This window comes from Oncorhynchus mykiss, chromosome 3, assembly GCF_013265735.2.
Source record: "Oncorhynchus mykiss isolate Arlee chromosome 3, USDA_OmykA_1.1, whole genome shotgun sequence".
Classification (NCBI taxonomy): domain Eukaryota; kingdom Metazoa; phylum Chordata; class Actinopteri; order Salmoniformes; family Salmonidae; genus Oncorhynchus; species Oncorhynchus mykiss.
In genome coordinates, this window is record NC_048567.1 from 35,247,088 (window position 1) to 35,260,771 (window position 13,684).

General features: G+C 45.2%; 1 protein-coding gene across 8 annotated transcripts in view; it reads left to right on the plus strand.

Moving 5' to 3' along the window:
• Positions 1–11,007: 11,007 nt before the first annotated feature.
• The window catches only part of ptprub (protein tyrosine phosphatase receptor type Ub), a 353,002-nt gene continuing 350,325 nt past the window's right edge, over positions 11,008–13,684 (plus strand). For all 8 annotated transcript variants that reach the window (XM_036973945.1, XM_036973950.1, XM_036973953.1 and 5 more), the window contains exon 1: positions 11,008–11,284. In XM_036973945.1, the coding sequence (XP_036829840.1) occupies positions 11,215–11,284 (70 nt within the window). In that variant the 5' untranslated portion in view covers positions 11,008–11,214. The remainder of the gene's footprint in view (positions 11,285–13,684) is intronic.

A 13,684-nucleotide genomic window follows, 5' to 3' on the forward strand; every position in this document is an offset into this window, starting at 1 on the left:
ACGACATAGCAGTGGCGTCTTCACAAAGACGCAGAAACAATACTGGCTGGGGAAAGAACCTATGGGAGTGCCAGATATAGGGTAGGTAATTAGTTACAGGACGTTAAAAACTGCAGAACGACGACATGAATAACATACAGCTGGACGGGTTATACAATGTATTAGCAGGATAGAACAGTAGCCTCTGGTAAGACAAGGGGTGACGGTCTATGTTTATTTGTAAACAGCTGGTGCACGATACCTATGGACGTTGCAAGGTTTTGCTCGCCACCAAAAACAATGCCGGCACTAAGACCACACACAATGAGCTGTTTATGGGCATAAGCAAACGTAAGAAAGAAAATGCTTGTCGAGAGGCGGCGCTCCTAGTGGCCGCAGACTTTAATGCAGGGTAACTTCAATCCGTTTTACCTCATTTTTAAATGTGAAACCAGAGGGACAAGAACTCTAGACCACCTTTACTCCACACACAGAGACGCATACAAAGCTCTCTCACTCTCCATTTGGCAAATCAGACCATAATACTACCCTCCTGATTCCTGCTTACAAACAAAAACTAGCAGGAAGCACAAGTGACTCGGGTCTTTAAAAAAGTGGTCAGATGAAGCAGATGTGAAGCTACAGGACTGTTTTGCTAGCACAGACTGGAATATGTTCTGGGAATCTTCTGATGGCATTGAGGAGTACACCACATCAGTCACTGACTTCATCAATACGTGCATCGATGACGTTGTCCCCACAGTGACTATACGTACATACCCCAACCAGAAGCCATAGATTAGAGGCAACATCTGCACTGAGCTAAAGGGTAAAGCTGCCACCTTCAAGGAAGCTATAAGAAATCCCGACGAACCATCAAAGAGGCAAAGCGTCAATACAGGACTAAGATTGAATCGTACTACACCATATCTGACGCTCGTCAGATGTGGCAGGACTTGCAAACTATTACAGACTACAAAGGGAAGCACAGCCGCGAGCTGCCCAGTGACACGAGCCTACCAGACGTGCTAAATTACTTCGATGCTCGCGTCGAGGCATGTAACACGGAAACATGCATGAGAGCATCAGCTGTTCCAGACGACTGTGTGATCACTCTCTCCGTAGCCGATGTGAGTAAGACCTTTAACCAGGTCAACATTCACAAGGCTGCAGGGCCAATCGGATTACCAGAACATGTACTCCACTGGCCAACTGGCAAGTGTCTTCACTGATATTTTCATACTCCCTGTCTGAATCTGTGATACCAACATGTTTCAAGCAGACCGCCATAGTCCCTGTGCCCAAGAACACAAAGGTATCCTGCCTAAATGACTACTGAGCTATATAGCACTCGCGTATGTAGCCATCAAGTGCGTTGAAAGGCTGGTCATGGCCCACATCAACACCATTATTCCAGAAACCCTAGACCCACTCCAATTTGCATAACGCCCCAACAGATCCACAGATGATGCAGTCTCTACTGCACTCCACACTGCCATTTCACACCTGGACAAAAGGAACACCTATGTGAGAATACTATTCATTGACTACAAACAGCTCAGCGTTCAACATCATAGTGCCCTCAAAGCTCATCACTAAGCTACGGACCCTGGGACTAAACACCTCCCTGTGCAACTGGATCCTGGACTTCCAGACGGGCTGACCTCAGGTGGTAAGGGTAGGTAACAACACATCTGCCACACTGATCCACAACATGGGGGACCCTCCGGGGTGCGTTCTCAGTCCCCTCCTGTACTCCCTGTTCACTCATGACTGCTTGGTCAGGCATGACTCCAACACCATATAAAGTTAGCTGATGACACAACAGTGGTAGGCCTCATCACCGACTACGATGAGACAGCCTATAGGGAGGAGGTAAGAGACCTGGCCTTCAACGTGACAACAACCTCTCCCTCAACGTGATCAAGACAAAGGAGATGATTGTGGACTACAGGAAAAGGAGGACTGAAAACGCCCCCATTCTCATCGACGGGGTTGTAGTGGAGAAGGTTGAGAGCTTCAAGTTCCTTCGTGTTCACGCCACCAACAAACTATCATGGTCCAAGCATATCAAGACAGTTGTGAAGAGGGCACGACAAAACCCTCAGGATACTGAAAAGATTTGGCATGGATCCTCAGATCCTCAAAAAGTTCTACAGCTGCACCACTGGTTGCATCACTGCCTGGTATGGTAACTGCTTGGCCTCCGACCGCAAGGCACTACAGAGGGTAATGCGTACGGCCCAGAAGGGAGAAGGGAGACCTTCTCTCCTGAGAAGAGAGACATGAAAAGGTGAGATATGTTAGTAATTGGGAAGCTGTAACCTACATGTCACATCATGATCCTCCGGAGAACCTTGAATGGCCCCACAAACCAGGGGCTCAGCTTCTTGCAGGGCAGGTGGAGTGGGAGGTTCCTGGTAGAGAGCCAGACACGATCCCCAGGATGGAAAAACGGGAGTCACACTGCAGTGGGGATCTACAAACTGGAGACTCACGTGAGCATCGCTCAAAACTTCTGCGTGCCTGAACCACTCATCAACTGCAGGAGCTTTGGTCTGGCCTGGGGGTCCACGGAGCCACGGCCGGCTGAAAACCCAGAACACACAGGAAGGGGGACAGCCAAGTGGATGAGTGCTGTAGGGAATTCTGGGCGTACTCCGCCCACGGAAGGAATCGGACCCACTTTCCCTGTCGGTCCTGGCAGTGACTCCTCAGGAACCTCCCCAGCTCCTGGTTCATCCTCTCCATCCGCCTGTTGGGCTAAAGCCTATACCCAGAATTGAGGCTGACCATCTTCTCCATAAAGGCTCTCCATACCCGTGATGTGAATTGGGGGCCACGGTTGGAGACGATGTCCTCCGGAAGGCCATAATGCCGGAAGACCTGCTGGAGTAGTGCCTCAGTGACCTGGAGATCAGTAGGGAGACCAGAGAGGAATTAAAAGACAGGATATGGAAAATCTATCCACAACCAGGGGAGCTGTTCTCATTTATCCTTGCTTGAGCGTTACGGCGGGGGGGATTTGGTTTGGGCACATATGGAACAGGAGTTGACGTTGCAAGTGATGTCCTACACCAAGGTGGGCCACCAGTACTTCTCAGAGATGGATTGGGTAGTGTGAGAAATACCTGGATGTCCAGCGACGACAGCTGTGTGTGCCCAGGTCAGCAGCTGATCTCTTATCCCTGTGGGAATGTAGATGCGCCCAGGAGGACAGTTAGTGGGTGCGGGCTCCCTCTCCAGAGCCTGGCGGATGTCCACATCAACATCCCAGACCACAGGGGCTATGACTCGGGAGGATGGGATTATTGGTGCATTCTGGACAGGACTCTCTTCTGAATCGTAGAGACGGGAAAGGGCATCTGCCTTGTTGTTTTCTTAACCTGGGTGATGGGTCAGCATGAAGTCAAATCTTGTGAAGAAAAGGGCCCACCTTGCTTGGCACGGATTCAGCCTCCTTGCTGTCTGTATGTACTCCAGGTTCTTATGGTCGGTGAGGATGACGAATGGGTCCTTGGCGCACTCCAGCCAGTATCACCACTTCTCTAATTTCACTGCCAGGAGCTCTCGATCACCGGCGTCGTAATTCCTCTCTGCAGGGGACAGTTTCTTAGAGTAATATGCACACGGATACAATTTCTGTGGATTATATTGTCGTTGAGACAGAACTGCCCCCACGCCCACCTCACCACAAGGGATATCCTGGGATCTGGGTGTTTGAGCAATAGGGCGGAGGTGAAACGTCACTTGAGTAGACAGAAGGCTATGTCAGCTGATGGGCTCCACACCAACCTATGGGGGCCACCCTTGAGAGAGGAGTGGCAACGGAGCTGAAGCTCCTGATGAAACAGTGGTAGAAGTTGGCTAACCCCACAAACCGTTGTAACTCCTTTATGGTGGTTGGGACTGGCCATGACCTGACTGCATCTGCCTTCTTGTCATCCATCCTTACTCCCTGCGGGCTGATTTGGTAGCCTACAAAGGAGACAGCCTTCTGACGAAACTGGCACTTCACAGCCTTGACAAACAGGTGGTTAGCCAGAAGGTGTTCCAGGACTGACCAAACATGGGCGATGTGATCTTCCAGGGTAGCCGAGTAGACCAGGATGTCATCAATTTACACGACCACCTGGTGTCCAAGCATGTCCCTGAACACCTCGTTGACAAATGCTTGGAACACTGATGGAGCATTAGCTAAGACATTGTGCTAAAAGCCGTCTTCCATTCATCCCCCTCCCGGAAGCAGATGAGATTGTATGCATTCCGCAGGTCCAGTATGGTAAAGAACCGGGCCCCGTGGAGCAGTTCGATGGCTGCCGGCACCAACGAGAGAGAGCAAAGGTGCTCTGTGGTGATTTAATTGAGTCCTCTGTAATCAATACATCATCCTTCTTGCCCACGAAGAAGAAACCAGCTGATGCAGGACAAGTGGACGTGCGAATTAAACCTTGTTGGAGGCCTCTTAGATGTACTCCTCCATGGCTTTGGTCTCAGCCACCGACAGAGGGTAGATGCGTCTGAACGGAGGCTCAGAACCTGCAAGCAGGTCGATGGCACAGTCCCAGTCCCTGCGAAGAGGAGGAAGACAGGTGGCACGGTCTTGGAAAATACCTACGGGATGTTGGGCTGAAGGGCAACCACAGGACTCTCAACTGATGTGGAACCACAGGGGATGGGGAAGCAGGTCCTCTGGCTTTTGGGTGACCAGTCTGTGATTCTCATACTCGACCATGAGATGGTGGGGTTGTGGCGTTGAAGCCAAGGGAGGCCGAAGATGATCTTGGGAACTGGTGATGAAGGGAATGTTCTCCTTATGAATGGACTCCACTGTGAGGGTGAGTGGTTGGATGATGTGTGTGATGGTTCCGGAGAGTGGGTATGAGATGATGTTCAGAGAGGAGGCAAGGGTCTGGTCAATAAAGTTCCCAGAGGCACCGGAATCCGCTAACGCTGTAGACCCAGTGCAGGAGGGACAGTCAACTAGTGGGATGGACACCAAAAATACTTTAGCAGAAAGTGAGGAAAAGGGAATACTCACTCTTTCCCCAGGAGGTGGAAGATCACGTGACTATCCCTCTGCTCTCGTAGATCCCGAGCTGGTGCACTCCTTGACCACAATAAAGAATCCCAGCTGTTTACACTATTTACATTGACCCCCCCACCCCTTTCTTTTTACACTGCTGCAACTCAATGTTTATTATCTATGCATAATCACTTTAACCCTAAATTACCTTGACTAACCTGTACCCCTGTACAATGACTCGGTACCGGTACCCCCTGTATATCGCCTCGTTATTGTTACTTTTTTTCACTTTTTTTTTTACCTTAGTTTATTTAGAAAATATTTTCTTAAATCTATTTCTTGAACTGCATTGTTGGTTAAGGGCTTGCAAGTAAGCTTTTAATGTGAAACACATGTTTAGCAGATGTTATTACAGGTGTAGTCAAATGCTTCATGAGGTAGTCATTTCAGGTGTGCCTTGTTAAAAGTTCATTTGTGGAATTTATTTCCTTCTTAATGCATTTGAGCCTATCAGTTGTGTTGTGACAGGGTAGTGGTGGTATACAGAGGATAGCCCTTTTTGGTGAAATACCAAGTCCATATTATGGTAAGAACAGCTCAAATAAGCAAAGAGAAACGACAGTCCATCATTATTTTAAGACAGTAAGGTCAGTTAATGTGAAAAATTTCAAGAACTTTTAAAGTTTCTTCAAGTGCAGTCACAAAATCCATCAAGCGCTATGATAAAAATGGCTCTCATGATGACCGCCACAGGAAAGGAAGACCCAGAGTTACCTCTGCTGCAGAAGATAAGTTCATTAGTGTCCAGCCTCAGAAATTGCTGCCCAAATAAATGCTTCACATAGTTCAGTAACAGACACATCTCAACATCAACTGTTCAGAGGAGACTGCGTGAATCAGGCCTTTCATGGTCGAATTGCTACAAATAAACCACTACTAAAGGGCACCAATAAGAAGAATAGACTTGGTCTGATGAATCCATATTTGCGATTTTTTGTTCCAACCATAAAGCATGGAGGAGGAGGTGTGATGGTGTTGGGGTGCTTTGCTGGTGATTTATTTAGAATTCAAGGAATTTAAGGCACTAGCATGGCTACCACAACATTTTGTAGTGATATGCCATCCATGCGCTTAATGGGACTATCACTTGTTTTTCAACAGGACAATGACTCAACACACCCCCAGGCTGTGTAAGGGCTATTTGACCAAGAAGGAGAGTGATGGAGTGCTGCATCACATGACCTGGCCTCCACAATCACCCGACCTCAACCCAATTGAGATGGTTTGGGATAAGTTGGACCGCAGAGTGAAGGAAAAGCAGCCAACAAGTGCTCAGCATATGTGGGAACTCCTTCAAGACTGTTGGAAAAGCATTCCAGATAAAGTTGGTTGAGAGCATGCCAAGAGTGTGCAAAGCTGTCATCAAGGAAAATGGTGGCTACTTTGAAAAATCGCTAATATAAAAATGATTCCATATATGTTATTTCATAGTTTCAATGTCTTCACCATTATTCTATAATGTAGAAAATAGTAAAAATAAAGAAAAGCCCTTGAATGAGTAGGTATTTCCAAACTTTTGACTGGTACTGTATTGTTCTTAATAGTTGTTGTTGCATTATATACTGAACAAAAATATAAAAACAACATGTAAAGTGTTGGTCCCATGTATTATGAGCTGAAATAAATTATCAGAAGATTTTTACATGCGCACAAAAAGTATTTCTCTAAAATGTTGTGCACAAATTTGTTCATATCCCTGTTAATGAGCATTTCTCCTTTGCCAAGGTAGTCAATCCACCTGACAGGTGTGGCATATCAAGAAGCTGATTAAACAGCATGATCATTACCTTGTGCTGGGGACAATAAAAGGCCACTCCAAAATGTGCAGTTTTGTCACACAACACAATGAAACAGATATCTCAAGTTTTGAGGGATCGTGCAGTTGGAATGCTGACTGCAGGAATGTCCACCAGAGCTGTTGCCAGAGAATTAAATGTTAATTTCTCTACTATAAGCTGTATCCAACGTCGTTTTAGAGAATTTGGCAGTATACCCAACCGGCCTAACTACCGCAGACCATGTGTAACCAAGCACCCCAGCCCAGGACCTCCACATCCGGCTTCATCACCTGTGTGATCGTCTGAGACCAGCTACCCGGACAGCTGATGAAACTGTGGATTTGCACAACCGAAGAATTTCTGCATAATCTGTCAGAAACAGTCTCAGGGAAGCTCATCTGTGTGCTCATTGTCCTCACCAGGGTCTTGACCTGACTGCAGTTTGGTGTCATAACCAACCTCAGTGGGCAAATGCTAATCTTTGATGGCCACTGGCACGGTGGAAAAGTGTGCACTTTACGAATGAATCCCAGTTTCAGCTGTACTGGGCAGATGGCAGACGTCTTATATGACGTGGTGTTAGCGAGCGGTTTGCTGATGTCAACGTTGTGAACAAAGTGCCCCATGGTAGCGGTGGGGTTATGGTATGGGCAGGCATAAGCTACGGACAACGAACGCAATTGCATTTTGGCGATGGCAATTTCAATGCATTAGATCCTGAGGCCCATTGTCGTGCCATTCATCTACCGCCATCACGTTTCAGCATGATAATGCAGGGCCCCGTCACAAGGATCTGTACACAATTCCTGCAAGCTGAAAATGTCCCAGTTCTTCCATGGCCTGCATACTCACCCATTGAGCATATTTGGGATGCTCTGGATCGACGTGCATGACAGCGAGTTCCAGTTCCCGCTAATATCCAGCTACATCGCACAGCATTAAAGAGTAGGACAACATTCCACAGGCCACAATCAACACCCTGATCAACTCTATGTGAAGGAGATGTATCAACCGTCTCCTACTTATTTTTTAAGGTATCTTCGACCAATAGTTGCATATCTGTATTCCCAGTCATGTGATATCCATATATTAGGGCCTAATGAATTCATTTAAATTGACTGATTTCCTTATATGAACTGTAACTCAGTAAAATATTTGAAATTGTTGCACTTTGTGTTTATATTTTTGTTCAGTGTACATACTGTATCAGGGTACTTTTATCCTTATTTAATGTAAAAAAGCTTACATTCCAAAAGACCAACTACTTCTAAACATATAATCAACATACTTCATGGATTGGCAATTATCCCTGTTGAATTCATTATGTGTTCTCAACCTCAATCCAATATTTAAATGTAGTTGATTATTAGTCGAGTATAGTTTTCAAACTCGATAGTACCGAAATTAAATAACTGTTTACTACCTTTTTGAGTGGTGAATATAGGTTGAGATCTCATTGATCAATGTCTCTAACAAATATTAATGAAATGGCGTGCTGTGCCTAGTGGGATGCTGTTGCCTTGTCAGCACTTTGCAGCTTCCTAAAATACTTTACTTGAATTATGAGTCACAAGGCCCATGTACAGTGCCTTGCGAAAGTATTCGGCCCCCTTGAACTTTGCGACCTTTTGCCACATTTCAGGCTTCAAACATAAAGATATAAAACTGTATTTTTTTGTGAAGAATCAACAACAAGTGGGACACAATCATGAAGTGGAACGACATTTATTGGATATTTCAAACTTTTTTAACAAATCAAAAACTGAAAAATTGGGCGTGCAAAATTATTCAGCCCCCTTAAGTTAATACTTTGTAGCGCTACCTTTTGCTGCGATTACAGCTGTAAGTCGCTTGGGGTATGTCTCTATAAGTTTTGCACATCGAGAGACTGAAATTTTTTCCCATTCCTCTTTGCAAAACAGCTCGAGCTCAGTGAGGTTGGATGGAGAGCATTTGTGAACAGCAGTTTTCAGTTCTTTCCACAGATTCTCGATTGGATTCAGGTCTGGACTTTGACTTGGCCATTCTAACACCTGGATATGTTTATTTTTGAACCATTCCATTGTAGATTTTGCTTTATGTTTTGGATCATTGTCTTGTTGGAAGACAAATCTCCGTCCCAGTCTCAGGTCTTTTGCAGACTCCATCAGGTTTTCTTCCAGAATGGTCCTGTATTTGGCTCCATCCATCTTCCCATCAATTTTAACCATTTTCCCTGTCCCTGCTGAAGAAAAGCAGGCCCAAACCATGATGCTGCCACCACCATGTTTGACAGTGGGGATGGTGTGTTCAGGGTGATGAGCTGTGTTGCTTTTACGCCAAACAAAACGTTTTGCATTGTTGCCAAAAAGTTCCATTTTGGTTTCATCTGACCAGAGCACCTTCTTCCACATGTTTGGTGTGTCTCCCAGGTGGCTTGTGGCAAACTTTAAACGACACTTTTTATGGATATCTTTAAGAAATGGCTTTCTTCTTGCCACTCTTCCATAAAGGCCAGATTTGTGCAGTATACGACTGATTGTTGTCCTATGGACAGAGTCTCCCACCTCAGCTGTAAATCTCTGCAGTTCATCCAGAGTGATCATGGGCCTCTTGGCTGCATCTCTGATCAGTCTTCTCCTTGTATGAGCTGAAAGTTTAGAGGGACGGCCAGGTCTTGGTAGATTTGAAGTGGTTTGATACTCCTTCCATTTCAATATTATCGCTTGCACAGTGCTCCTTGGGATGTTTAAAGCTTGGGAAATCTTTTTGTATCCAAATCTGGCTTTAAACATCTTCACAACAGTATCTCGGACCTGCCTGGTGTGTTCCTTGTTCTTCATGATGCTCTCTGCGCTTTTAACGGACCTCTGAGACTATCACAGTGCAGGTGCATTTATACAGAGACTTGATTACACACAGGTGGATTGTATTTATCATCATAAGTCATTTAGGTCAACATTGGATCATTCAGAGATCCTCACTGAACTTCTGGAGAGAGTTTGCTGCACTGAAAGTAAAGGGGCTGAATAATTTTGCACGCCCAATTTTTCAGATTTTGATTTGTTAAAAAAGTTTGAAATATCCAATAAATGTCGTTCCACTTCATGATTGTGTCCCACTTGTTGTTGATTCTTCACAAAAAACAGTTTTATATCTTTATGTTTGAAGCCTGAAATGTGGCAAAAGGTCGCAAAGTTCAAGGGGGCCGAATACTTTCGCAAGGCACTGTACTTGTTCTACCCACTGTATCTGCAACAAATGTTACTGATCTTTTAAAGTCTCTAATTTAAGAATTTTCTCATCTCTTCCTGGGGTCCAGCAAAATGAAGGCAGACATATATACACAATTAAAAACGTTACATTACATTTTACAACAGATTTCACAACACATTGTGTGCCCTCTACTACCATATATCTACAACAACAAAAAAATCCATGTGTACTTGTGTGTATGTAATCATGTGTATGTGCGTCTGTCTGTGCATGTGTCTCTTCACAGTCCCCACTGTTCAATAAGGTATGTTTTTATCTGGGTGCATCCTTTACGGAGTAAAGATATGCACCTCTGAACAAGTCACACATACCCATAGCCTACATAGTACAATGTCATATGGACTGACCTATACAGAGTACATTTATATTGATAGATGGATTAATATTTGGATATCTATGTCCCTTCCCTTCCCCAAGTTATGACATAGCAGCCAGCCACCTGGTCTTTTGTTGTGTGCTAAAAGAAATTGCCTTATCCACTCAACCTGTGAAGCTGTTAGGATAATTAATCTGTTTTCCATTCTGCAGATAGACTGACAGACTGTGTCCACCGTTGCAGATCTGCTCATCTCACCTGTGATCATAAAGCCACCAGTGAATCCATTGTTGAGGCTACTTTGAGCCACTGGTCAGAGTGGATCTGGTGTGACATCTTTTGGGAGATCATCAGGTGGATAACCTCAACACCCAGAACCAATCAGCTACTACATTTTGATGGAGACTAGGCTGTTTGTTGCAAGGGACTAGGAGGATGTACGTGAATGCTTGGCGAGACACAGACACACGGAGAGAGACATGTAGCGAGTTCAATCTAACCTCAGAAAAATCTTCAAGCGCCAGAATAGTTGCAAGAAGGTGCCACTTGGAGGCGTCCGTCGCATATTTTTAATCACACACAATCACACAGAAAGTGTGCTTGGGGGGAAGAGAGAAAATGTTTTGTACTGTTTATCCTGACGTCAGTTAGTACGGCTTGCACTACTGCCGTTGTCTCGCACCCACGTTTCAGCAAGAATTCGGGAATCGATAGGCTGGAGTCCACAACTTGCAGATCGGTCCTCGAGGAGTCACTGAAATGATTTCTGCAGCTATCCCAAACTGGACTAAAACAGCACAATGAACACCTGCGCTTTTCTGCTGCTCCTGGCCGTTCAAATCTACGCCGAAGGCATAGAGGGACCAACAGGTAAAGAGACATTTCTTCCTGTTTTCAAGTCACTGCGCACTTGGGAAGCGATGCATCCAGTTTGGCAAGCTCTAAATCGCTGTGTTGAGCCTGAAAAGGGGTGTGAAAGGTGTCGCAGTATGTTTCCCGCAGTTAACTTTATTCATAGGAGATGGAAGGTTCGATTTATTGGATAATGAAGAGGGCTTACTGAGATAATTGTCAAGAGGAGAGATAATGGGCTCTTCATAAGAATAGACAACTTCGTTATGAAAATGTGTTTTATTAGATTGCTACGAATCTGAGGATAGTGCTTGTTTTGTGAGAAAGACTTGCCTCTCTGCATTCCAGATCAGAATCATCCTCACATTCCCGCTTTTTGTTATAGCTTTATGGTATGTAAAGGGAGGGTAGTCTAGGGTATGTTATTGGTAAATTCGCCTAATCGTTTATAGCCCGTATTTCCCCCTTGGAAGTAGGCTATTCAAACAGTGCGTCGGTATTGTTTGCTACTTTAATTCTAGATTAACATTTCTGGACATGAAATTGCATTCCAACGTGTAAATGTGGATACAGCTTTACCGATGTTTTGTGTTGAGTTTTAAAGCCTCTTATCTAATGGAAATATGTAGACTGAGGGAAAATCATGCTTTGATTGAGAACATGTGCTGGCAAGTGGCTACACTGACATTTTCAACCTGACCCAGTCTGTAATCCCTTCATGTTTCAAGCAGGCCCTATGCCCAAGAACGCCAATGTAACTGTCTAAATGACTATTGCCCCATAGCACTCACATCTATAGACAGAAAGGCTAGTAATGGCTCACATCATCCCAAACACCCTGGACCCATTCCAATTTGCATACTGCCTCCACAGATGACTCAATCTGTATTGCACTCCACAGTCCACACCCTCTCCCACCTGGAGTAACACCTACAATATATATACAAAAGTATGTGGACACCCATTCAAATGAGTGGATTTGGCTATTTCAGCCACAACCGTTGCTGACGTGTATAAAATTGAGCACACAGCCATGCAATCTCCATAGTCAAACATTGGCAGTAGATGGCCTTACTGACGAGCTCAGTGACTTTCAATGTGGCACCGTCATAAGATGCCACGTTTCCAACAAGTCAGTTCTTAAAAATGTTAACCACTAGGCTACCTGCCGCCCCCAGATTGGGCTACAATCTGAGGTCCAGTTAACTAATGAATTTATCCTCTGCAGCAGAGGTCTTTCTTTCTTGTGAAAGTCCCCACGAGAGCCAGTTTCATCATAGCGCTTTATGGTTTTTGCAACTGCACTTGAAGAAACGTTCATAGTTCTTGAAATTTTCCACATTGACTGACCTTCATGTCTTAAAGTAATGATGGACTGTCGTTTCTCATTGCTTATTTGAGCTGTTCTTGCCATAATATGGACTTGGTCTTTTACCAAATAGGGATATCTTCTGTATACCACCACTACCTTGTCACAACACTGATTGGCTCAAATGCATTAAGAAGGAAAGAAATTCCACAAATTAACTTTTAAGAAAGGACACCTGTTAATTGAAATGCATTCCAGGTGACTACCTCATGAAGCTGGTTGAGAGAAGAAAGCAGCCAACAAGTGCTCAGCATATGTGGGAACTCCTTCAAGGCTGTTGGAAAAGCATTCCATGTGAAGCTGGTTGAGAGAAGGCCAAGAGTGTGCAAAGCTGTCGTCAAGGCAAATGGTGGCTACTTTGAAGAATCTAAAATATAATATACACTGCTCAAAAAAATAAAGGGAACACTTAAACAACACAATGTAACTCCAAGTCAATCACACTTCTGTGAAATCAAACTGTCCACTTAGAAACCAACACTGATTGACAATACATTTCACATGCTGTTGTGCAAATGGTATAGACAACAGGTGGAAATTATAGGCAATTAGCAAGACACCCCCCAATAAAGGAGTGGTTCTGCAGGTGGGGACCACAGACAGCGTAGTGTCCAGAGCATCAGGAGATGTGGAGGAGGCCGTAGGAGGGCAACAACCCAGCAGCAGGACCGCTACCTCCGCCTTTGTGCAAGGAGGAGCAGGAGGAGCACTGCCAGAGCCCTGCAAAATGACCTTCAGCAGGCCACAAATGTGCATGTGTCTGCCAAACAGTCAGAAACAGGCTCCATGAGGGTGGTATGAGGGCACAACGTCCACAGGTGGGGGTTGTGCTTCCAGCCCAACACCGTGCAGGACGTTTGGTATTTGCCAGAGAACACCAAGATTGGCAAATTCGCCACTGGCGCCCTGTGCTCTTCACAGATGAAAGCAGGTTCACACTGAGCACGTGACAGACATGACAGAGTCTGGAGACGCCGTGGAGAACGTTCTGCTGCCTGCAACATCCTCCAGCATGACCGGTTTGGCGGTGGGTCAGTCATGGTGTGGGG